We start from the raw sequence: 26,368 nt of genomic DNA, 5'->3' as shown, positions 1-26,368 counted from the left end.
GGGTGAAGACGGTAAATAACGGGCGACTTGGCGATGGGACACTGGCCTCTGCGCGGTTACTTGAGGGTGAAGATGGTAAAGCACCTTTTGAAGAAATTTGCTTGCAACGATTGCCTTTGCATTGGGGTATGCATTTCTGGCTTAGAACATAGAACATAGAACAGTACAGCACAGAACAGGCCCTTCAGCCCACAATGTTGTGCCGACCATTGATCCTCATGTATGCACCCTCAAATTTCTGTGACCATATACATGTCCAGCAGTCTCTTAAATGTCTTGCTTCCACAACTGCTGCTGGCAACGCATTCCATGCTCTCACAACTCTCTGCGTAAAGAACCTGCCTCTGACATCCCCTCTATACTTTCCTCCAACCAGCTTAAAACTATGACCCCTCGTGCTAGCCATTTCTGCCCTGGGAAATAGTCTCTGGCTATCAACTCTATCTATGCCTCTCATTATCTTGTATACCTCAATTAGGCCCCCTCTCCTCCTCCTTTTCTCCAATGAAAAGAGACCGAGCTCAGTCAACCTCTCTTCATAAGATAAGCCCTCCAGTCCAGGCAGCATCCTGGTAAACCTCCTCTGAACCCTCTCCAAAGCATCCACATCTTTCCTATAATAGGGCGCCCAGAACTAGACGCAGTATTCCAAGTGCGGTCTAACCAAAGTTTTATAGAGCTGCAACAAGATCTCACGATTCTTAAACTCAATCCCCCTGTTAATGAAAGCCAAAACACCATATGCTTTCTTAACAACCCTGTCCACTTGGGTGGCCATTTTAAGGGATCTATGTATCTGCACACCAAGATCCCTCTGTTCCTCCAGGCTGCCAAGAATCCTATCCTTAATCTTGTACTCAGCTTTCAAATTCGACCTTCCAAAATGCATCACCTCGCATTAATCCAGGTTGAACTCCATCTGCCACCTCTCAGCCCATCTCTGCATCCTGTCAATGTCCCGCTGCAGCCTACAACAGCCCTCTACACTGTCAACGACACCTCTGACCTTTGTGTCGTCAGCAAACTTGCTGACCCATCCTTCAATCCCCTCATCCAAGTCATTAATAAAAATTACAAACAGTAGAGGCCCAAGGACAGAGCCCTGTGGAACCCCACTCACCACTGACTTCCAGGCAGAATATTTTCCTTCTACTACCACTCGCTGTCTTCTGTTGGCCAGCCAATTCTGTATCCAGGCAGCTAAGTTCCCCTGTATCCCATTCCTCCTGACCTTCTGAATGAGCCTACCATGGGGAACCTTATCAAATGCCTTACTGAAGTCCATATACACCACATCCACAGCTCGACCCTCATCAACTTTTCTAGTCACATCCTCAAAAAACTCGATAAGGTTTGTAAGGCATGACCTACCCCTCACAAAGCCGTGCTGTTATTTGGGATGCTTGACCTGTTTGATCCTACTATCCCTCTTCCCTGAATTAACATATTCTCTCTGTGATCCCCTATTCTAACAGAGAAAATATAAAATATATTACACTGAGGGGCTGGTTGTAAATTACAAATCCAATTTATTATATGTAAAACAGCAGAGAATTGATAGAGCAGATTGAGCTGAGTAACAGCTATTTGACTGGCATCAGCTCTGAAATACAAAAGCAAGCTCTGCATACCCTTTTCCTGGCAGACTCTCTTTACATTTTACACTGACTAAGCTACATTTCCAACTATCAGGTCCATCACCACAAGGATGGCAAAGTAAAGAAGAATGGCCTCAAACTGTTGCTAATTCTTCTATTGAAATCCTAGGGTCTCGATGATTGAATTGAGAGAAAGTAATGTAGTGTAGGTCACAGCCTGAGGAGCGAAGGGCTGAAGGAGGTAGAAAAGTGAAGGTTCAGAGGTGTGCCAAGTCCAGGACTGGTAGAATGTCTCTATTACCCCTTCAGTTGTGTCCTCAGTTACCAGAACCCTACCCACTGAAATATCCTCTTAGAGCCCGTGCTCCTTCACCTCACACTCCCCAAAACCAATTTCACCATTGGAAAAGCTTTGTTCATCTTTAAGTATCAATGTTTGTTCAATCATTTCTTATGCTCAGCAGCTTAGAAAGTTTGATTGTTTGGCAAATGCTTTATAAACAGAAAGTTAGGGGTGATCAGATCAAAGTCTATCTTGAGGCGGCATGTTAGGTCAGTGGTTCGCACTGCTGCCTCACAGTGCCAGGGACCCAGGTTCAATTCCACCCTCAGATAACTGTCTGTGTGGAGTTTGCACATTCTCCCTGTGTATGTGGGGGTTTCCTCCCACAGTCTGAACATATGCCAGTAATGTGGATTGGCTGTGGAAGGTTACCCATTATGACCAGGGATGTGCAGGTGAGGTGAAATGCAGCATTTCAGGGATAGTGTGTGTCGAGGTGGTATTCTCGTTGAAGGGTCAGTACAGACTGGGTGGGCTGAATAGCTTCTTCCTACACCTTATGCATTCTAATAGTAAATGACAGGGCAGACAGACTATTTTCCCTGGTTGGAGATTGCAGAACTAGGTTGGGCGGATGGGGTGGTTACCTAGTCTGAGAGTTAGGGCCAGACCGTTCAGGAGAGATTTTCAGAACCACTTGCACACACACAGGGTGGGAGAGGTTTGGAACGTTCTTCCACAAAGGGCAGCGCACGCTGGATCAGCTGTTAATTTTAAACCTGAGACAGATACACTTTGGTTAAGCAAAGGGATTAAAGGATATGGGCCAAAGGCGGGAAATGGAGTTAGGCCACAGATCAGCCATGGACTCACTGAATGATGGAACTGGCTCAAGGGGCTGAATAGCCTCTGCCTGTTCTTGTGTCCCAATACAAATGTAAGTTACTGTTGCATAAGAACAGAGTTGTAACAGCAGTAAGTGCTGCAGCTGGCAATCTTTGTGGACAGCGATGTACCCGGGTCATTTTCCGATTTGTGAACAGCAATATTAGCAGCAAACCTGGATGGGCTAAATCAGCCAACATTTCATCATCTTTAACTAGCTTCAGTGGGAGAACCCTTCATCACAGAGATACATGTGGACTGTGTAACTAACTGTAAACTTGTGGTGGATCTCTTCCTGGTGATCGTGCCACAAACCAACACATGCAGCATCAGTGCCGTCACTGCCCGCTCCCCCGTTTCGGGCACAGTATCTTGTAAGCCACCATGTAAGCATGTACATAGACACGGAGTTGATTCATCCTGTGAACACAATAGGGCTATTATTACTTTGGCACACAATTAGAAAATCTGCAGTGATCAGGCAAAAGTGGTCAGCAGGTCAGCTACAAGGTGTCCAGAGAATGAAAGACTGATTCCAGATTGAAATGGAACAGATGAGAGCTGGTGCTGGAATAGCAACATACACAATTCAGTCTGGAGAAGTGACAGGTAATACTGGGGAAGAACAGAAAAACCTGGGAGAACACTGAGGTGTTAACGTAAAGACAGACAAAGGTGGTACATGCTGACAGGAAGCAAGGCAGCTACAAAAGTTCACAGAACCAGTTACAGCAGGCTGTTCGGCCTCTGAGCTCATGTAGCTTCTCTATGTAGCAATTCAACCAATCCACCTTCTATGTGAGACTTATTGCGGACAGTGTAGAGAGAGCTTTACTCTGTATCTAACCCCGTGCTGGGAGTGTTTGATGAAGGACAGCGTAGAGGGAGCTTTACTCTGTATCTAACCCCGTGCTGTCCCTGCCCTGGGAATGTTTAATGGGGGACAGTGTATAGGGAGCTTTGCCCTGCATCTAACCCTGTGCTGTCCCTGTCCTGGGAGTGTTTGATGGGGGACAGTGTAGAGGGATCTTTACTCTGTATCTAACCCCATGCTGTCCCTGTCCTGGGAATGTTTAATGGGGACAGTGTAGAGGTGGCTTTACGCTGCATCTAACCCCGTGCTGTCCCTGTGCTGGGAGTGTTTGATGGGGGACAGTGTAGAGGGAGTTTTACCATGTATCTAACCCCGTGCTGTCCCTGTGCTGGCAGTGTTTGATGGGGGACAGTGTAGAGGGAGTTTTACCCTGTGTCAAACCCCGTGCAGTCCCTGTCCTGGGCGTGTTTGATGGGGACAGTGTAGAGGGAGTTTTACCCTGTATCTAACCCCGTGCTGTCCCTGTGCTGGGAGTGTTTGATGGGGGACAGTGTAGAGGGAGTTTTACCCTGTATCTAACCCCGTGCTGTCCCTGTGGAATAGGAAGATGGAAATGAAGGATTTTCCCAGTCAGTACCTGTACTTGGTGCAAAGTCGGGCCCCCAGCGGCCCACACCTGTCCATGTAGCTCTGGCGAATGGCCTGGCGAGTGGCTCTGACTGTGCTCACGGTCATCGTCACCAGGGGACACGTGCTGTTGGGGAGTGGGGGGGCCAGTGTCAGCAGGAGCTCCACACACCCTCACAATCACACCCCATCACGAGACCCCCTCCCCTTCCCCTCACACCCCTTTATTCCCCTACCATCACACACACTCTCCTCACATCTATCTAAAGCCCCTCACCCTCAGTCCCCACCCCACCAACCCCCTCCTCCATCTCTCACCCCTTCTCATTCCCCTCCCTACGCCCTCCATCTTCACTTTTCCTCTCCGCTCTCCCTCCCCTACACATCCGCTACATTATTTGATAAAGTGACCCTCCAGCCCAGCCTCCTTCCGGGTTCCCCCTCTGATGGTAGCTGGGGTGAGCAGGGTGTTATTATTGACCAGCCCATGTTACTCACAGTTTCTGACACCGACTTCCTGCAGTGCCCTCGGGACATTCACATTTATTAAACTGCCGACAGGTGCCTCCATGTTGGCACAGGGGAACACACGGAGTGATCACAGCTGCTGACACAATCAGAGAACGGTCACTGCACAGCAGGAGGCCATTTCACCCGTCTCTCTGGTGCTGGCCCACTGCTCTGCCTGCTCCCAGATTTTCCCACAATGATTCAGCTGTCTCTCAATACCCTGGGACATTCAGTTCCCATCCTTGGTCACCCTGCAGCCAGGTCTCCATAATCCTAATGATATCGTACCTGTTTGCATCTGCCTATGCGATTAGTTCATCCACTTTATTGCAGATGCTTTGCGCATTGAGGCACAAAGCCTGAAACTTGTGTTTTAACAGTGTTTGTCTCCTACTTATTTTTCTCAATATCCCTGTCTGAATCTTGTCATTGGTTTGTCAGGCTATTATTTTTCTTACTCCCTTTTCGAGCTTTTGTTTTTGTCCTTGGTGCCTTTCCAAATTGGCAGGCAGTAACTAGTGGAGTGCCACAGGGATCGGAGCTGGGACCCCAGCTATTCACGATATATATTAATGATTTGGATAAGGGAACAAAATGTAACAGCTCAAAGTTGATACCAAGGGGTGGGAGGGTGAACTGAGGAAGATGCAGAGGATATGGATGTACATGGAATAGTGTAGGTTAGATGGGCTTGAGATCGGTATGACAGGTCGGCACAACATCGAGGGCCGAAGCGTTTCTACTGTGCTGTAATGTTCTATCTTCTATCTATCCTTCAGCATGATCTTGACAGGTTGGGTGATTGGGCAAATCAATGGTAAGTGCAGCATAATTTGGATAAATGTGAGATTGTTCACTTTGGAAGCTAAAGCAAGGCAGCAGATTCCTACCTGAATGGCTGTAAATTGGGAGAGGGGAGTGTGCAGTGGGACCTGGGTGTCCTTGTGCACCAGTTGCTGAAGGTAAACATGCAGGTGCAGCAGGTGGTAGAGAAGATAAATGGTATGTTGGCCTTCATTGCGAGAGGTTTCAGGTAGAGGAGCAGGGATGTGTTGTTGCAGTTATCCAGGGCCTTGGTGAGACCACATCTAGAATATGCAGTTTTGGACTCCTTTTCTTGCTTTCGAGGGAATGCAGCGAAGGTTTACGAGGCTGATTCCGGGGATGGTGGGGCTGATGTATGAGAACGAACTGACTAGGTTAGGATTGTCTTAGCTGGAGTTCAGATGAATGAGGGAGAAACAGAACATAGAACATTACAGCACAGTACAGGCTCTTCGGCCCTCGATGTTGTGCCGACCTGTCATACCGATCTCAAGCCCATCTAACCTACACTATTCCATGTACGTCCATATGCTTATCCAATGACGACTTAAATGTATCTAAAGTTGGCGAATCTACTACCGTTGCAGGCAAAGCGTTCCATTCCCTTACTACTCTCTGAGTAAAGAAACTACCTCTGACATCTGTCCTATATCTTTCACCCCTCAATTTAAAGCTATGCCCCCTCATGCTCACTGTCACCATCCTAGGAAAAAAGGCTCTCCCTATTCACCCTATCTAACCTTCTGATTATTTTATATGTATCAATTAAGTCACCTCTCAACCTTCTCTCTAACGAAAACAGCCTCAAGTCCCTCAGCCTTTCCTCATAAGACCTTCCCTCCATACCAGGCAACATCTGAGTAAATCTCCTCTGCACCCTTTCCAAAGCTTCCACATCCTTCTTATAATGCAGTGACCAGAACTGTACACAATACTCCAAGTGCGGCTGCACCAGAGTTTTGTACAGCTTCACCATAACCTCTCGGTTCCGGAACTCGATCCCTCTATTAATAAAAGCTAAAACACTGTATGCCTTCTTAACAGCCCTGTCAACCTGGGTGGCAACTTTCAAGGATCTGTGTACATGGACACCGAGATCTCTCTGCTCATCTACACTACCAAAAATCTTACCATTGGCCCAGCACTTTGCCTTCTGGTTACTCCTACCAAAGTGCATCACCTCACACTTGTCTGCATTAAACTCCATTTGCCACCTCTCAGCCCAGCTCTGCACCTTATCTATGTCTCTCTGCAACCTACAGCATCCTTCATCACTATCCACAACTCCACCGACCTTAGTGTCGTCTGCAAATTTACTAACCCATCCTTCTACGCCCTCATCCAGGTCATTTATAAAAATGACAAACAGCAGTGGACCCACCACCGACCCTTGCGGTACACCACTAGTAACTGGTCTCCAGGATGAACATTTCCCATCAACCACCACCCTCTGTCTTCTTTCAGCAAGCCAATTTCTGATCCAAACTGCTATATCTCCCACAATTCCATTCCTCCGCATTTTGTCCAATAGCCTACTGTGGGGAACCTTATCGAATGCCTTGCTGAAATCCATATACACCACATCAACCGGTTTACTCTCATCGACCTGTTTGGTTACCTTCTCAAAGAACTCAATAAGGTTTGTGAGGCACGACCTACCCTTCACAAAACCGTGCTGACTACCCCTAATCAAATTATTCTCTTCTGGATGAATATAAATCCTATCCCTTATAATCTTTTCCAACACTTTACCAACAACTGAGGTAAGGCTCACTGGTCTATAATTACCAGGGTTGTCTCTACTCCCCTTCTTGAACAGGGGAACCACATTTGCTATCCTCCAGTCATCTGGCACTATTCCTGTAGACAATGACGAGTTAAAGATCAATGCCAGAGGCTTGGCAATCTCCTCCCTGGCTTCCCAGAGGATCCTAGGATAAATCCCATCCGGCCCAGGAGACCTATTTATCTTTACCCTCTGTAGGATTTCTAATACCTCTTCCTTGTGAACTTCAATCCCACCTAGTCTAGTAGCCTGTATCTCAGTATTCTCCTCGACAACATTGAAGTTTTCTAGAGTGAATACTGTCGAAAAATATTCATTTAGTGCTTCCCCTATGTCCTGTGACTCCACTTCTCCTCTCTCATAGAGAGTTATAAAATTTTAACAGGACTGGCCAGGATGGTAGGGAGGATGTTCCTGATGGTGGCTGTGCCCAGGACCAGGGGGCACTGTGTAAGGGTTCGGGATAGATAAGATTTAGGACAGAGATGTAGAGACAGTTCTTCACCCGAAGAGTGGTGAGCCTGTGGGATTCATTACCACAGGAAGTAGCTGATGTCAAAACATTGAATGTATTCAAGAGGTGACTAGATATAGCACTTGGGGTGAATGGGATCAAAGGTTATGGGAGAAAGTAGGATTAGGCTATTGAGTTGGATGATCAGCCATGATCGTGAAGAATGGCGGAGGAGGTTCGAAGGGCCAAATGGCCTCCTCTTGTTCCTGTCTTTGATGTTTCTGTGTAACTTCTACTCTTTGTTTCCTCTCTGCTAACCAGTTTTCTATCCATCTCGATATACTTCTCCCAACAAATTCTCTTTAATCTTGCACAACAATCTTGTCTCAGGGACTTTATCAAACATTTTCTAGGTTGGTATTATTAAATCTACAAGAAAATCAGATATAGGAGCAGAAATAGGCCATTCAGCTTATTGAGTCTATTCTGCCATTCAATGAGATTGTGGCAGATTTGATCATCCTCAACTCCACATGACCTCCATTCCCCTCCTGCCTAAAACTCTGCCCCAGCCTTCAATATACTTAATGACCCAGCCTTGGTAACCCTCCACAGCCTCTGAGAGAAGAAGTTATTTCTCATCTCTGTTTTAAGTTCGTGACTCCTTATTTTGAGATGATGCTCTCTGGCCCTAGACTCTTCCACAAGGGGAAACAACCTCTTCACATCGACCCTGTCAAGGCTCCTACGAATCTTGCATCTTATTCTCCCTCCTGATAGGAAATCCCTCTGTGTCAGGGATCAATCTCTGAAAGATTTGTTTTTGTATATTACTGAATTGTGCAATTTCTCCCCAGTTCTCTTAAATTGGTTTTCCTAAAGTCCAAATTATATCTGTTGACAACAAATTGTCAGATAGAAAAGACAATGTTGAAGACAATGATAAAATAATGCTGGAACTTCCCAGCAAATCCACGAGAATCTCTGCAGAACACCATAACACGTAGTTCATAATGACGGCATGACCTTGAATCTAAAGACGGAGACAAATTCCGACAGGCTTCAAGCTGCGTGATGCAGTACGGGTACCAGTTACAAATACAAAGCTGGAGAAAGGCACCAGGTTTCATGAGACAAAATACAAAGATAGACGGCGTGGGCAGAGTGAAACTAAAGAAGTGACCACATGACCTTGTGGATGGCAGCTTTCTCGCGGCTAAATGAGTCAAGTGGTCTGGGAGGGTGTGGGTGAATGGCATTGAGAAGGAGGGTTTGCTATGATTGCACAGGATGGCCTACCTTTGCTCCTAGTATTAATGTTTGTGTAAGCAGGTCCAGGTCATTCTGACCCCAGGATGTTGATAGTGGGGGACTCGGTGATGGTAACACCATTGACTGTCAAGGGGCCATGGTTAGATTGTCTCTTATTGGCGATGGTCATTGCCTGGCATTTGTGTGGTGTGAATGTCACTTGCCACTTGTCAACCCAAGCCTGGATACTGTCCAGATCTTGCTGCATTTGAACGTGAACTGCTTCAGTACCTGAGGAGTCACGAATGGTGCTGAACATTGTGTAATCATCAGCAAACACCCCCATTTCTGACCTTATGATGGAGGGAAAGTCATTGATGAAGCAGCTGATGACGTTTTGGCTGAGGACACTACCCTGAGGAATCCTGCAGAGATGTCCTGGAGCTGAGATGACTGACCTCAAACAACCACCACCATCTTCCTATGTGTCAGGTAAGACCCCAATCAACAGAGTTTGCCCCCTGATACCCACTGATTTCAAGTTTGCTCGGGCTCCTTGATGCCACACTCAGTCGAATGCAGCCTTGATATCAAGGGCTGTCACTCTCCCCTCACCCTCTGGAATTCAGCTCTTTTATCCATGTTTGAGCCGAGGCTGTAATGAGGTCAGGAGCTGAGTGGCCCTGGCGGAACCCAAACTGGGCGTCTCTGAGCAGGTTATTGCTGAGCAGGAGCTGCTTGATAGCCCTGTTACTGACACCTTCCATCACTTTACTGATGGTCGGGAGGAGACTGATGGGGCGGTAATTGGCCGGGATGGATTTGTCCCGCTCCTTTTGTGATGTCTGGTCAATCTTCCAAATTGTCAGTGGTTTCACAGTCACCACGAAACAAGTTTACAATTCCAGATTTATTAACTGCATTTACATAGCGCCAGCTGCTGGGGTGGGATGTGAATGCAGGACCCCCTGAGCTGCAGTCTAGACCCCGAGATTACTATTCCAGTGACGTTATGACAATACCACCATTTCCTCCCTGTGGGGGCCCAACTCACAATATTGTTGGGGATAGAGCCAAGACACTCAGGGCTGATGTCAGGGGTATCTCGTACACATAAAGGACAGAGGGCTACTGCTCTCCCTCAAAAAAACTGGGCATGCTGGTGCCAGCAGAAAAGTGTCCAACAGCTCGAATAGCTGAAAGCTGAAGCAATCAGCAGCAAAACTGGAGAACCCGGTGAGGAAAGCCAGGATAATGCTCAGGGCTCAACAAGGTCATCCTTTCCACACTGATTTTCCTGAGGCTGGCTGCGTTTGGGTGGGGGTGTGATTTAAATGTGACTGTGTGGGGGCATGGGCGTACAACAACATGGGGGTGTGGGCAATACGCAGAGCAGACTGGGATTGTACAATCAGGAGATGTGTCACGAGTGTAGCAGGGTTCAGGCTCGTAGGAATTGGGGGAACGGAGATGGGGGTATGTGAGGACACGGGGTAGATGCTGGACCACGTACGGGCTGTTGTGGATGCTAATTAAAGTTGAGGGATATATAGGGTATGGGGGACAGGGGGCCACAAGGTGGGGGGTATTTCATATTGAGGCTGTTTGAAGTTGGCTGTCAATGGCAGGTGCGATGTGGACGATGTGCTGTGGAGACGGGCAGTTCTGACAGCAGATACACCAGGCTGGTTGAAGGGAATGCGGATTTTGGGAATCTCACCTGTTTCACAGTTCTTTCCCGTAAACTGGCTGCGACATCGGCATTTATTGTATCCAACACACATGCCGCCATTTTTACATTTTGGGACACACACAACTGGCTCTGTAACCGAGCACACTGGCATCAATACAACAGGAAGCAATCACAAAACACCCACAGATCCCTGAAATAACTTATCAGTGGGTCAGTGCTGAGGGAGTGGGCACTGTCGGAGGGTCAGTGCTGAGGGAGCGGGCACTGTCGGAGGGTCAGTGCTGAGGGAGCGGGCACTGTCAGAGGGTCAATGCTGAGGGAGCGGGAACTGTCGGAGGGTCAGTGCTGAGGGAGCGGGCACTGTCGGAGGGTCAGTGCTGAGGGAGAGCCGCACTGACGGGGGGTCAGTGCTGTGGGAGTGCGCACTGTTGGAGGGTCAGTGCTGAGGGTGCGGGCACAGTCAGAGAGTCAGTGCTGAGGGAGCGGACACTGTCGGAGGGTCAGTGCTGAGGGAGCAGGCACTGTCAGAGGGTCAGTGCTGAGAGAGCGGGCACAGTCAGAGGGTCAGTGCTGAGGGAGCGGACACTGTCGGAGGGTCAGTGCTGAGGGAGCGGGCACGATCAGAGGGTCAGTGCTGAGGGAGTGGGCACTGTCAGAGGGTCAGTGCTGAGGGAGCGGGCACTGTTGGAGGGTCAGTGCTGAGGGAGCACTGCACTGTCGGAGGGTCAGTGCTGAGGGAGTGGGCACTGTCGGAGGGTCAGTGCTGAGGGAGTGGGCACTGTCGGAGGGTCAGTGCTGAGGGAGCGGGCACAGTCAGAGGGTCAATGCTGAGGGAGCGGGAACTGTCGGAGGGTCAGTGCTGAGGGAGCAGGCACTGTTGGAGGGTCAGTGTCGAGGGAGCGGGCACTGTCGGAGGGTCAGTGACGAGGGAGCGGGCACTGTTGGAGGGTCAGTGCTGAGGGAGCGGGCACTGTCGGAGTGTCAGTGCTGAGGGAGCGGGCACAGTCAGAGGGTCAGTGCTGAGGGAGCGGACACTGTCGGAGGGTCAGTGCTGAGGGAGCGGGCACTGCCGGAGGGTCAGTGCTGAGGGAGTGGGCACTGTCGGAGGGTCAGTGCTGAGGGAGTGGGCACTGTCGGAGGGTCAGTGCTGAGGGAGCACTGCACTGTCGGAGGGTCAGTGCTGAGGGAGTGGGCACTGTCGGAGGGTCAGTGCTGAGGGAGCGGGCACTGTTGGAGGGTCAGTGCTGAGGGAGTGGGCACTGTCGGAGGGTCAGTGCTGAGGGAGCGGGCACAGTCAGAGGGTCAGTGCTGAGGGAGCGGACACTGTCGGAGGGTCAGTGCTGAGGGAGCGGGCACTGTCGGAGGGTCAGTGCTGAGGGAGTGCTGCACTGTCGGAGGGTCAGTGCTGAGGGAGCACTGCACTGTCGGAGGGTCAGTGCTGAGGGAGTGGGCACTGTCGGAGGGTCTGTGCTGAGGAAGCGGGCACTGTCGGCGGGTCAGTGCTGAGGGAGTGGGCACTGTCGGAGGGTCAGTGCTGAGGGAGCACTGCACTGTCGGAGGGTCAGTGCTGAGGGAGTGGGCACTGTCGGAGGGTCTGTGCTGAGGAAGCGGGCACTGTCGGAGGGTCAGTGCTGAGGGAGTGGGCACTGTCGGAGGGTCAGTGCTGAGGGAGAGCCGCACTGACGGGGGGTCAGTGCTGAGGGAGCGGGCACTGTCGGAGGGTCAGTGCTGAGGGAGCACTGCACTGTCGGAGGGTCAGTGCTGAGGGAGCGGGCACTGTCGGAGGGTCAGTGCTGAGGGAGCGGGCACAGTCAGAGGGTCAGTGCTGAGGGAGCGGACACTGTTGGAGGGTCAGTGCTGAGGGTGCGGGCACAGTCAGAGAGTCAGTGCTGAGGGAGTGGACACTGTCGGAGGGTCAGTGCTGAGGGAGTGGACACTGTCGGAGGGTCAGTGCTGAGGGAGCAGGCACTGTCAGAGGGTCAGTGCTGAGGGAGCGGACACAGTCAGAGGGTCAGTGCTGAGGGAGCGGACACTGTCGGAGGGTCAGTGCTGAGGGAGCGGGCACGATCAGAGGGTCAGTGCTGAGGGAGTGGGCACTGTCGGAGGGTCAGTGCTGAGGGAGCGGGCACTGTTGGAGGGTCAGTGCTGAGGGAGCGGGCACAGTCAGAGGGTCAGTGCTGAGGGAGCGGACACTGTCGGAGGGTCAGTGCTGAGGGAGCGGGCACTGTCAGAGGGTCAATGCTGAGGGAGCAGGAACTGTCGGAGGGTCAGTGCTGAGGGAGCGGGCACTGTCGGAGGATCAGTGCTGAGGGAGTGCTGCACTGTCGGAGGGTCAGTGCTGAGGGAGCACTGCACTGTCGGAGGGTCAGTGCTGAGGGAGTGGGCACTGTCGGAGGGTCTGTGCTGAGGAAGCAGGCACTGTCGGAGGGTCAGTGCTGAGGGAGTGGGCACTGTCGGAGGGTCAGTGCTGAGGGAGCACTGCACTGTCGGAGGGTCAGTGCTGAGGGAGTGGGCACTGTCGGAGGGTCTGTGCTGAGGAAGCGGGCACTGTCGGAGGGTCAGTGCTGAGGGAGTGGGCACTGTCGGAGGGTCAGTGCTGAGGGAGCGGGCACTGTTGGAGGGTCAGTGCTGAGGGAGCACTGCACTGTTGGAGGGTCAGTGCTGAGGGAGCGGGCACTGTCGGAGGGTCAGTGCTGAGGGAGCGGGCACAGTCAGAGGGTCAGTGCTGAGGGAGCGGACACTGTCGGAGGGTCAGTGCTGAGGGAGCGGGCACTGTCAGAGGGTCAATGCTGAGGGAGCGGGAACTGTCGGAGGGTCAGTGCTGAGGGAGCAGGCACTGTCGGAGGGTCAGTACTGAGGGAGCGGGCACTGTCGGAGGGTCAGTGCTGAGGGAGCGGGCACTGTTGGAGGGTCAGTGCTGAGGGAGTGGGCACTGTCGGAGGGTCAGTGCTGAGGGAGCGGGCACTGTTGGAGGGTCAGTGCTGAGGGAGCACTGCACTGTTGGAGGGTCAGTGCTGAGGGAGCGGGCACTGTCGGAGGGTCAGTGCTGAGGGAGCGGGCACAGTCAGAGGGTCAGTGCTGAGGGAGCGGACACTGTCGGAGGGTCAGTGCTGAGGGAGCGGGCACTGTCAGAGGGTCAATGCTGAGGGAGCGGGAACTGTCGGAGGGTCAGTGCTGAGGGAGCAGGCACTGTCGGAGGGTCAGTACTGAGGGAGCGGGCACTGTCGGAGGGTCAGTGCTGAGGGAGTGGGCACTGTCGGAGGGTCAGTGCTGAGGGAGTGGGCACTGTCGGAGGGTCAGTGCTGAGGGAGCGGGCACTGTTGGAGGGTCAGTGCTGAGGGAGCACTGCACTGTTGGAGGGTCAGTGCTGAGGGAGCGGGCACTGTCGGAGGGTCAGTGCTGAGGGAGCGGGCACAGTCAGAGGGTCAGTGCTGAGGGAGCGGACACTGTCGGAGGGTCAGTGCTGAGGGAGCGGGCACTGTCAGAGGGTCAATGCTGAGGGAGCGGGAACTGTCGGAGGGTCAGTGCTGAGGGAGCAGGCACTGTCGGAGGGTCAGTACTGAGGGAGCGGGCACTGTCGGAGGGTCAGTGCTGAGGGAGCGGGCACTGTCGGAGGGTCAGTGCTGAGGGAGTGGGCACTGTCGGAGGGTCAGTGCTGAGGGAGCGGGCACTGTTGGAGGGTCAGTGCTGAGGGAGCACTGCACTGTTGGAGGGTCAGTGCTGAGGGAGCGGGCACTGTCGGAGGGTCAGTGCTGAGGGAGCGGGCACAGTCAGGGGGTCAGTGCTGAGGGAGCGGACACTGTCGGAGGGTCAGTGCTGAGGGAGCGGGCACTGTCAGAGGGTCAATGCTGAGGGAGCGGGAACTGTCGGAGGGTCAGTGCTGAGGGAGCAGGCACTGTCGGAGGGTCAGTACTGAGGGAGCGGGCACTGTCGGAGGGTCAGTGCTGAGGGAGCGGGCACTGTTGGAGGGTCAGTGCTGAGGGAGTGGGCACTGTCGGAGGGTCAGTGCTGAGGGAGTGGGCACTGTCGGAGGGTCAGTGCTGAGGGTACTGATTCTCTGCCTCTCTGTTTCCGCCTCCCTCACTATCTTCCTGTCGATTTGTTCCCATCCCAACTTGCTCTCCCTATCTATGTATATATCTCTCTCTCTCGATCCCAGTGTCTCTCTCTCTCTCTCGATCCCAGTATCTCTCTCTCGATCCCAGTGTCTCTCTCTCTCTCTCTCGATCCCAGTATCTCTCTCTCGATCCCAGCGTCTCTCTCTCTCTCTCTCGATCCCAGTGTCTCTCTCTCTGTCGATCCCAGTGTCTCTCCCTCTCTCTCTCGATCCCAGTGTTTCTCTCTCTCTCTCGATCCCAGTGTCTCTCTCTCTCTCTCGATCCCAGTGTCTCTCTCTCTCTCTCGATCCCAGTCTCTCTCTGTCTCTCGATCCCAGTGTCTCTCTCTCTCTCTCTCTCGATCCCAGTGTCTCTCTCTCTCTCTCTTGATCCCAGTGTCTCTCTCTCTCTCTCTCGATCCCAGTGTCTCTCTCTCTCGATCCCAGTGTCTCTCTCTCTCTCGATCCCAGTGTCTCTCTCTCTCTCTTGATCCCAGTGTCTCTCTCTCTCTCGATCCCAGTGTCTCTCTCTCGATCCCAGTGTCTCTCTCTCTCTCTCTCGATCCCAGTGTGTCTCTCTCTCTCTCTCAATCCCAGTGTCTCCCTCTCTCGATCCCAGTGTCTCTCTCTCTCTCACTCTCGATCCCATTGTCTCTCTCTCTCGATCCCAGTGTCTCTCTCTCTCTCTCTCGATCCCAGTGTCTCTCTCTCTCACTCTCGATCCCAGTGTCTCTCTCTCTCTCTCTCTCACTCTCGATCCCATTGTCTCTCTCTCTCGATCCCAGTGTCTCTCACTCTCTCTGGTGATTTTCTGTGATCAGATTCCCACTGTTCGGATGGTTCTACTGAGTGTTCGCGTTGCGATCACTTACCAATCTGGCAGCGAGCTCCCTGCCAGCCTCTGGGGCAGAAGCACTTATTGACATCGATGCATTTCCCTTGGCTCAGGCAGCGTGGAGTGCACGTGGCTGTAACCGAGCAACACCGTCAGATTACTGCTCAATACAGAGTGTGATGCAGAAAGCTGCCATTCTTAATCCAGTCTGCCGTACATGTGACTCCAGACCCACCACCATGTGGTTGACTTTTAATATCTCTCTGGACAATTAGGGACGGTCAATACATGTTGGCCAGGCCAGCAACACCCACATCCTGTCAATGAGTTAATTTCAAAACTGCTCGATCTATGTCCTGTTGCAGGCTGCTTACATATTCTGCTCAACTTCCTTTCCCATCTATGCTGTGTCTTCTGAAAACTCAACGAAAATATCTCCCGTCCCCTCTTACACAACTCAACGGCCCATCAGCACAACGGATGGGAAAATGGCTTCCTCTACATTGGGGAAACCAAGCGGAGGCTTGGGGACCACTTTGCAGTACACTTCCGCTCAGTCCGCAACAAACAACTGCACCTCCCAGTCGCAAACCACTTCCACTCCCCCTCCCATTCTTTAGATGACATGTCCATCATGGGCCTCCTGCAGTGCCACAATGATGCCACCCGAAGGTTGCAGGAACAGCAACTCATATTCCACCTGGGAACCCTGCAGCCCAATGGTATCAATGTGGACTTCACCAGTTTCAAAATCTCCCCTTCCCCCACCGCATCCCTAAACCAGCCCAGTTCGTCCCCTCCCCGCACTGCACCACACAACCAGCCCAGCTCTTCCCCTCCACCCACTGCATCCCAAAACCAGTCCAACCTGTCTGCCTCCCTAACCTGTTCTTCCTCTCACCCATCCCTTCCTCCCACCCCAAGCCGCACCCCCATCTACCTACTAACCTCATCCCACCTCCTTGGCCTGTCCGTCTTCCCTGGACTGACCTAAGCCCTCCCTACCTCCCCACCTATACTCTCTCCACCTATCTTCTTTTCTCTCCATCTTCGGTCCGCCTCCCCCTCTCTCCCTATTTATTCCAGAACCCTCACCCCATCCCCCTCTCTGATGAAGGGTCTAGGCCCGAAACGTCAGCTTTTGTGCTCCTGAGATGCTGCTTGGCCTGCTGTGTTCATCCAGCCTCACATTTTATTATCTTGGATGGCAAAATAAAGCAGGTTTGTGCCTCGAGGATGTGACAACGATACACCTCAGCTGACCAAACCATGGGGCAAAGGCAGGCGGGCAGTCAGTCAACACTGTGCATGGGAAATGTGGGCCTGTTACAATTCGACTTACAGAACCCCCTGCCAGGGACACCAAAACCCTCTGCAGTCACATGGTCGAGCAGTTGAAAGGCCGAAGAGATTACAAGAGAGTTGCAGTGGGACAGAGATCAAATGCCTAACCTGAAGAAGTTACCTTCCTCCCTCCAGACAAACCTCAGGGGATCTCTCTCCCACTGCAACTCTCTTGTAATCTCTTCGGCCTTGAAACTGTTCGACCATGTCCATCCCCGCCCCTTTAACTTATCTGTCTCCTCTCCACCGATCTTCTCCTTTATCCATCTTCGATTCGCCTCCCCCGTCTCCTTATTTATTTCAGAACCTTCTCCCCATCCCCCTTTCCTGATGAAGGGTCTAGGCCCGCTTTTGTGCTCCTGAGATGCTGCTTGGCCTGCTGTGTCCATCCAGCTCTACACCTTGTTATCTAACATCCTGGTGAGCCTCCTCTGCACCCCTTCCACAGCAATCAGGCCTCTCCTACGGTGCACTGACCAGCACTGAACACAATACTCTGGCTGTGCCCTAACCAATGTCCTGTAAAGCTCCAACATAACCTTCCTGCTCTTACAATCTATGCCTGGATTTATAAAGGTAAGTGTCCTGTATTCCTTTCTAACTCCCCTAGCAACCTGCCCTGCTGCCTTCAGTGATCTATAGACAAACACACCAAGATCCCTCTATTCTTCTCGTGTCCTGCCAATCATTGTGTACTGCTCCCACGACAAGACATTCCACTCCCGCACATCCCAGATGTTCAAATTCTTCAAGGACTGCAACGTTCCCCCCACAGTGATCGAGAACGCCCTCGACCGCGTCTCCCATATTTCCCGCAACACGTCTCTCACACCAGGCCTCCGCCACAACCGTTTTCACACCGATCCCCCTCGTTCTCACACACCACCCCACCAACCTCCGGATACAACGCATCATCCTCCGACACTTCCGCCATCTACAATCCGACCCCACCACCCAAGACATTTTTCCATCCCCACCCCTGTCTGCTTTCCGGAGAGACCACTCTCTCCGTGACTCCCTTGTTCGCTCCACACTGCCCTCCAACCCCACCACACCCGGCACCTTCCCCTGCAACCGCAGGAAATGCTACACTTGCCCCCACTTGCTCCTCCCTCACCCCTATCGCAGGCCCCAAGATGGTTCACCTGCACATCTGCCACTGTGGTATACTGCATCCACTGTACCCGGTGTGGCTTCCTCTACATTGGGGAAACCAAGCGGAGGCTTGGAGATCGCTTTGCAGAACACCTCCGCTCAGTTCGCAACAAACAATTGCACCTCCCAGTCGCCAACCATTTCCACTCCCCCTCCCATTCTTTAGATGACATGTCCATCATGGGCCTCCTGCAGTGCCACAATGATGCCACCCGAAGGTTGCAGGAACAGCAACTCATATTCTGCCTGGGAACCCTGCAGCCTAATGGTATCAATGTGGACTTCACCAGCTTCAAAATCTCCCCTTCCCCCACTGCATCCCAAAACCAGCCACGTTCGTCCCCTCCCCCGACTGCACCACACAACCAGCCCAGCTCCTCCACTCCACCCACTGCATCCCAAAACCAGTCCAACCTGTCTCTGCCTCCCTAACCTGTTCTTCCTCTCACCCATCCCTTCCTCCCACCCCAAGCCGCACCCCCAGCTACCTACTAACCTCATCCCACCTCCTTGACCTGTCCGTCTTCCCTGGACTGACCTATCCCCTCCCTACCTCCCCACCTATACTCTCCTCTCCACCTATCTTCTTTTCTCTCCATCTTCGGTCCGCCTCCCCCTCTCTCCCTATTTATTCCAGTTCCCTCCCCCCATCCCCCTCTCTGATGAAGGGTCTAGGCCCGAAACGTCAGCTTTTGTGCTCCTGAGATGCTGCTGGGCCTGCTGTGTTCATCCAGCCTCACACTTTGTTGTATTGTGTACTCCCTTGTTTAGTTATTTATTCCAAAGTGCATCCCCTCACATTGATTCTGTTCAGGTATCTAGGAGAGCCTGTCCTGAGAGTGGAGTGTATTATGCAGATGTGTGTGCGTGTGCATATCACATACCTACCTGTGAGACACTGTTTCCCCGTGTAGTCAGAAGGACACTGGCAGCTATTGGGCGCAATACACCTCCCTCCGTTAGCACAGGGTAAGTCACACACAGCTTCCCGTTGGAGAAGAAAAGAGAAAATCCAGGAGTCATTACTAGACACTGGCATTTTATTGCTAAAAATCCCACCCACACATATAAGTAGAATGTTAAACTGTACAGTCATCTTCCTGAAAAGCTGACACAGAGCTTTCATCAATCAAATGCTGGTCTACAATAAACGACATGGCAGTGGCCTCTGATCAGTGTGCATGCGAAGGTCGGCAAGATCAAAGACAGACCCCTTAACAGGGAACCTGAGGTTGCAGGTTCCTATAGCAGGGGAGCTGCAGGTGGAAGTGTTATGGGAATGTCGCTGGGAGAGCAAACCTAAGACCCAGGCTAAAGATCCAGGAACAGAGATCCCACAGAAACTGGTGGAATTAAACTTCAACTTAGAGTCACAGAGTCATACAGCATGGGAACAGATCCTTTGGTCCATCCAGCCCACACCAATCATGTTCTCAAATTAAACTCGTCCCACTATACTAGTCCCACCTACCTGCACCCGGCCCATATCCCTCCAAACCTTTGCTACTCAAGAACTTATCTAAACTTGTTTTTAAACGTTGTAATTGTACTCACATCCACCATTCCCTCCGGCAGTTCATTTCACACACGAACCACTCATGTAAAAGTACACCTGTTTTACTGGTGAAGTCTTCCTCATCAGAAAAATGTGCCCCCTAGTTTTGAACTCTCCCATCCTAGAGAAAAGACCCTCATCATTCACCTAGTTCAACATTTGCAAAGCAAAATCACTCGTCCGTCAGTGCATCATTTGGAGTAGACTTTTTAATCTGCATTTATCTGTTAAATACCTTATCTTCTCCAGGCCATAGAGGTAAGACAGTCTCCCTTGCCTTCCCCCCAACCCCCAACTTTTTGCCATGTTACCTGTCTGTCTTCTTTGAAGGGTCAGTGCCAAGGGAGTGTCGCACCGTCACAGGTTCAGTGCTGAGGGAGTGTCACACTGTCACAGCGTCAGTGCTGAGGGAGTGTCACACTGTCACAGGGTCAGTGCTGAGGGAGTGTCACACTGTCACAGGGTCAGTGCAGAGGGAGCGGGCACTGTCGGAGGGTCAGTGCTGAGGGAGCGCCGCACTGTCGGAGGGTCAGTGCTGAGGGAGTGGACACTGTCGGAGGGTCAGTACTGAGGGAGTGGGCACTGTCAGAGGGTCAGCGCCGAGTGAGTGTCGCACTGTCGGAGGGTCAGTGCTGAGGGAGCGAGCACTGTCGGAGGGTCAGCGCCGAGGGAGAGCTGCACTGTCGGAGGGTCAGTGCTGAGGGAGCGGGCACTGTCGGAGGGTCAGTGCTGAGGGAGCCCCGCACTGTGGGACGGTAAGTGCTGAGGGAGTGGGCACTGTCGGAGGGTCAGTGCTGAGGGAGCGCCGCATTGTCAGAGGGTCAGTGCTAAGGGAGTGCTGCACTGTCGGAGGGTCAGTGCTGAGGGAGAGCCGCCCTGTCGGAGGGTCAGTGCTGAGGGAGCACCGCACTGTTGGAGGGTCAGTGCTGAGGGAGCGCCGCACTGTCGGAGGGTCAGTGCTAAGGGAGTGCTGCACTGTCGGAGGGTCAGTGCTGAGGGAGAGCCGCCCTGTCGGAGGGTCAGTGCTGAGGGAGCACCGCACTGTTGGAGGGTCAGTGCTGAGGGAGCGCTGCACTGTCGGAGGGTCAGTGCTGAGGGAGAGCCGCACTGTCGGCGGGTCTGTGCTGAGGGAGCCCTGTGCTGTCTTGGATATGATCTTTTGGATGAGACATTTAATAACAGTTGAATGGAACTTCTCAAGGATTCAAAAAGATCCCAGGGCACTATATTAATATATCACCAACATGAACAAAACAGACTGTATGGTTATCATCTCATTGACTACATCTGTACGGTGTTGCACTTGGATGGCCCGGACGAGGGCAGATCTGAATCCACATTGCAGAGTACCTGAGATTTCCAGGCCCAATTTCACAAACTCAGTCACTCTCACACTCACCTGTCTGGCAGCCAGCTCCGGCCCAGCCCTGGGGACACAGACACGTGTTGGACCTCATACACGTCCCACCATGAGAACATGGTGGGGAACACATTGCTGTAGACAGACAGAGAGATTAAGAGAGAGAGAGAGAGAGAGAGAGAGAGAGAGAGGGAGGGAGGGAGGGAGAGGGAGAGGGGTGCTGATGTTAGACCAGGCACATCACACAGGGATAATGGGAACTGCAGATGCTGGAGAATTCCAAGATAATAAAGTGTGGAGCTGGATGAACACAGCAGGCCAAGCAGCATCTCGGGAGCACAAAAGCTGACGTTTTGGGCTGAGACCCTTCATCAGAGAGGGGGATGGGGTGAAGGAACTGGAATAAATAGGGAGAGAGGGGGAGGTGGACTGAAGATGGAGAGAAAAGAAGATAGGTGGAGAGAGTATAGGTGGGGAGGTAGGGAGGGGATAGGTCAGTCCAGGGAAGACGGACAGGTCAAGGAGGTGGGATGAGGTTAGTAGGTAGGAGATGGAGGTGCAGCTTGGGGTGGGAGGAAGGGATGGGTGAGAGGAAGAACAGGTTAGGGAGGCAGAGACAGGTTGGACTGGTTTTGGGATGCAGTGGGGGGAGGGGAAGAGCTGGGCTGGTTATGTGGTGCAGTGGGGGGAGGGTCGAGCTGGGCTGGTTTTGGGATGCGGTGGGGGAAGGGGAGATTTTGAAGCTGGTGAAGTCCACATTGATACCATTAGGCTGCAGGGTTCCCAAGCGGAATATGAGTTGCTGTTCCTGCAACCTTCGGGTGGCATCATTGTGGCACTGCAGGAGGCCCATGATGGACATGTCGTCTAAAGAATGGGAGGGGGAATTGAAATGGTTCGCGACTGGAATTGCAGTTGTTTATTGCGAAATGAGCGGAGGTGTTCTGCAAAGCGGTCCCCAAGCATCCGCTTGGTTTCCCCAATGTAGAGGAAGCCACACCGGGTACAGTGGATACAGTGTACCACATTGGCAGATGTGCAGGTGAACCTCTGCTTAATATGGAAGGTCATCTTGGGGCCTGGGATGGGGGTGAGGGAGGAGGTGTGGGGGCAGGTGTAGCACTTCCTGCGGTTGCAGGGGAAGGTGCCGGGTGTGGTGGGGTTGGAGGGCAGTGTGGAGCGAACAAGGGAGTCACGGAGAGAGTGGTCTCTCCGGAAAGCAGACAAGGGTGGGGATGGAAAAATGTCTTGGGTGGTGGGGTCGGATTGTAAATGGCGGAAGTGTCGGAGGATGATGCGTTGTATCCGGAGTTTGGTGGGGTGGTGTATGAGAACGAGGGGGATCCTCTTGGGGCGGTTGTGGCGGGGGCGGGGTGTGAGGGATGTGTTGTGGGAAATGCGGGAGACGCGGTCACAGGCGTTCTCAACCACTGTGGGGGGAAAGTTGTGGTCCTTAAAGAACTTGGACATCTGGGATGTGCGGGAGTGGAATGCCTCATCCTGGGAGCAGATGCGGCGGAGGCAGAGGAATTGGGAATAGGGGATGGAATTTTTGCATTACACAGGGTCCCTGTTATTATGATCACTTCCTCCCAGGAGATGGAATTGAACATTGCCCATTACAGCAGTGAGGCTAGGATGGATGAGAGATAAGAAGATGTGTAGCTGGATGAACACAGCAGGCCAAGCAGCATCAGAGGAGCAGGAAGACTGACGTTTCGGGCCTAGACCCAGTCTCTCAATGGTGGATAACACTTAAAAGTGCTTTGAGGTGACACAAGACTATGGGGAGAGGGAAAGGCAGTGGGATTAGTTTGGGGATTGAGACAGGGCTATGGGGGGAGAGTGAGGCAGTGGGATTAGTTTGGGTTGATGCAGGGCTATGGGGAGAGAGCGGGCAGTGGGATTAATTTGGCGATTGATACAGGGCTATGGGGAGAGAGCGGGCAGTGGGATTAGTTTGGGGATTGATACAGGGCTATGGGGAGTGAGCGGGCAGTGGGATTAGTTTGGGGATTGATACAGGGCTATGGGGAGGGAGCAGGCAGTGGGATTAGTTTGGGATTGATACAGGGCTATGGGGAGAAAGCGGGCAGTGGGATTAGTTTGGGATTGATACAGGGCTATGGGGAGAAAGCGGGCAGTGGGATTAGTTTGGGATTGATACAGGGCTATGGGGGGAGAGCGGGCAGTGGGATTAGTTTGGGATTGATACAGGGCTATGGGGAGAGAGCGGGCAGTGGGATTAGTTTGGGATTGATACAGGGCTATGGGGAGAGAGCGGGCAGTGGGATTAGTTTGGGATTGATACAGGGCTATGGGGAGAGAGCGGGCAGTGGAATTAGTTTGGGATTGATACAGGGCTATGGGGAGAGCGCGGGCAGTGGGATTAGTTTGGGATTGAGACAGGGCTATGGGGAGGGAGCGGGCAGTAGGATTAGTTTGGGATTGATACAGGGCTATGGGGAGAGAGCGGGCAGTGGGATTAGTTTGGGATTGATACAGGGCTATGGGGAGAGAGCGGGCAGTGGGATTAGTTTGGGATTGATACAGGGCTATGGGGAGGGAGCGGGCAGTGGGATTAACTATGGATTGATTCGGAGTGGTGCGATGGAATTAGTTTGTGATAGATATTGGATGCTGACAGTGGTATTTCTTTGGGATTGACAATGACAATAGGATGGGATTAATTTGGGATTGTTATAGCGTTGTATTCTGCCAGCGGGTACTGTATATCCTTCTACACAAGGTAAATTACTACCTTGCAAAATTGTACAGGTTGGCTGTTCAACCTGCAGACTTTATGACATTGAGAACTACAGCAAGAAGGGGCAATTATTCTCCTTTCAAAAAGATTAATATATAGAATCACAGAATCCCTACAGTGTGGAAGCAGGCTGTTCAGCCCATCGAGTCCACACTGAGCCTCCGAAGAGCGTACCGAGTAGACCCACCACTTCTCCCTGTGAACTGGACAGTTTAACAGATGATTTGGGAGCTGGCCACTTGGTGCTTTGAGTCTGTTACATCGTTCAGTCAGTACAAGGGCTGAGCCCATCACAGCTCCAACTCCAGTTTCCCATTTCCCTCAACTGCCTCTGAATCCCTGTTAAATCATGAACTGCTGGCCTCTGTCTGACAGGATCCATGAGCCCAGTCTCCACCATGTTCTAGGTCAGTGGGTTCAACAAGCTCACAGCCCTGTACAGTGCATTCCAATGCTGCAGCATGATCCCCAGCTCCCCAGCACTCCCACTCCCGGTCTGTCACAGCCTGAGCCACAGGACACTCGGCATTCCCACTCCCGGTCTGTCACAGCCTGAGCCACAGGACACTCGGCATTCCCACTCCCGGTCTGTCCTACCCCCAGCCACAGGACACTCGGCATTCCCACTCTCGGTCTGTCACAGCCTGAGCCACAGGACACTCGGCATTCCCACTCCTGGTCTGTCACAGCCTGAGCCACAGGACACTCAGCATTCCCACTCCCGGTCTGTCCTATCCCCAGCCACAGGACACTCGGCATTCCCACTCCCGGTCTGTCACAGCCTGAGCCACAGGACACTCGGCATTCCCACTCCCGGTCTGTCACAGCCTGAGCCACAGGACACTCGGCATTCCCACTCCCGGTCTGTCCTACCCCCAGCCACAGGACACTCGGCATTCCCACTCCCGGTCTGTCACAGCCTGAGCCACAGGACACTCGGCATTCCCACTCCCGGTCTGTCATATCCTAATCCACAGAACACTCAGCATTCCCACTCCTGGTCTGTCACAGCCCGATCTCAGGACACTCAGCATTCCCACTCCCGGTCTGTCCTATCCCCAGCCACAGGACACTCGGCATTCCCACTCCCGGTCTGTCACAGCCTGAGCCACAGGACACTCGGCATTCCCACTCCCGGTCTGTCATATCCTAATCCACAGAACACTCAGCATTCCCACTCCTGGTCTGTCACAGCCCGATCTCAGGACACTCAGCATTCCCACTCCCGGTCTGTCCTATCCCCAGCCACAGGACACTCGGCATTCCCACTCCCGGTCTGTCCTATCCCCAGCTACAGGACACTCGGCATTCCCACTCCTGGTCTGTCACAGCCCGATCTCAGGACACTCGGCATTCCCACTCCCGGTCTGTCCTATCCCCAACCACAGGACACTCAGCATTCCCACTCCCGGTCTGTCCTATCCCCAGCCACAGGACACTCGGCATTCCCACTCCCGGTCTGTCCTATCCCCAGCTACAGGACACTCGGCATTCCCACTCCTGGTCTGTCACAGCCTGATCTCAGGACACTCGGCATTCCCACTCCCAGTCTGTCACAGCCTGAGCCACAGGACACTCGGCATTCCCACTCCCGGTCTGTCCTATCCCCAGCCACAGGACACTCGGCATTCCCACTCCTGGTCTGTCACAGCCTGATCTCAGGACACTCGGCATTCCCACTCCCAGTCTGTCACAGCCTGAGCCACAGGACACTCGGCATTCCCACTCCCGGTCTGTCCCATCCCCAGCCACAGGACACTCGGCATTCGCACTCCCGGTCTGTCACAGCCCGATCCACAAGACACTCGGCATTCCGACTCCCGGTTTGTCACAGCCCGATCCACAGGACACTCGGCATTCCCACTCCCGGCCTGTCCTATCCCCAGCCACAGGACACCTGGATACAGGGACATACCAGAGCAGCCTGGCCCAGGGTATCCAGCAGGACAGTGACAGGTATCAGGAGCGAGACAGAGCCCATTGTTCTGACAGGCCGGGGTACACACAGCTGCCAAAAGACAGACAGAGAGACAGAAAGTTATCATTTCAAACATCAATAACGACAAGCATCACAGCGCACAGGGGAGTGAGAGAGCGCGGTGACGGGAGGGAGGGAGGGCCCCGCTGGTGTCAGCCACTTGTTATCACTGTTACACCGTGCGCGCGGCTCCCCGCTTCACTGTTACACCGCGCGCGGCTCCCCGCTTCACTGTTACACCGAGCGCGTGGCTCCCCGCTTCACTGTTACACCGCGCGCGGCTCCCCGCTTCACTGTTACACCACGCGCGTGGCTCCCCGCTTCACTGTTACACCGCGCGTGGCTCCCCGCTTCACTGTTACACCGAGCGCGGCTCCCCGCTTCACTGTTACACCGTGCGCGCGGCTCCCCGCTTCACTGTTACACCGCGCGCGGCTCCCCGCTTCACTGTTACACCGCGCGCGGCTCCCCGCTTCACTGTTACACCGCGCGCGGCTCCCCGCTTCACTGTTACACCGAGCGCGGCTCCCCGCTTCACTGTTACACCGCGCG

General features: G+C 53.0%; 1 protein-coding gene across 5 annotated transcripts in view; it reads right to left on the bottom strand.

Annotated features, from left to right (window-relative positions):
* Positions 1–1,302: 1,302 nt before the first annotated feature.
* si:ch211-221n20.8 (uncharacterized protein LOC100034409 homolog) overlaps positions 1,303–26,368 on the bottom strand; it is a 115,760-nt gene continuing 90,694 nt past the window's right edge. For 2 of the 5 annotated variants that reach the window (XM_059640885.1, XM_059640889.1), the window contains 8 exons: positions 25,754–25,846; positions 21,111–21,206; positions 19,045–19,140; positions 15,695–15,790; positions 10,754–10,855; positions 4,706–4,811; positions 4,218–4,334; positions 1,304–3,186 (listed from right to left, as the gene is read on the bottom strand). In XM_059640885.1, the coding sequence (XP_059496868.1) occupies positions 3,105–3,186; positions 4,218–4,334; positions 4,706–4,811; positions 10,754–10,855; positions 15,695–15,790; positions 19,045–19,140; positions 21,111–21,206; positions 25,754–25,846 (788 nt within the window). In that variant the 3' untranslated portion in view covers positions 1,304–3,104. Of the gene's footprint in view, positions 3,187–4,217; positions 4,335–4,705; positions 4,812–10,753; positions 10,856–15,694; positions 15,791–19,044; positions 19,141–21,110; positions 21,207–25,753; positions 25,847–26,368 lie in introns of all 5 variants that reach the window. The other 3 variants (XR_009443037.1, XM_059640886.1, XM_059640892.1) reach the window with 3 other exon arrangements.

Source organism: Stegostoma tigrinum, chromosome 2 (genome assembly GCF_030684315.1).
Source record: "Stegostoma tigrinum isolate sSteTig4 chromosome 2, sSteTig4.hap1, whole genome shotgun sequence".
NCBI lineage: Eukaryota > Metazoa > Chordata > Chondrichthyes > Orectolobiformes > Stegostomatidae > Stegostoma > Stegostoma tigrinum.
This window is presented reverse-complemented; position numbering and strand designations above follow the sequence as displayed.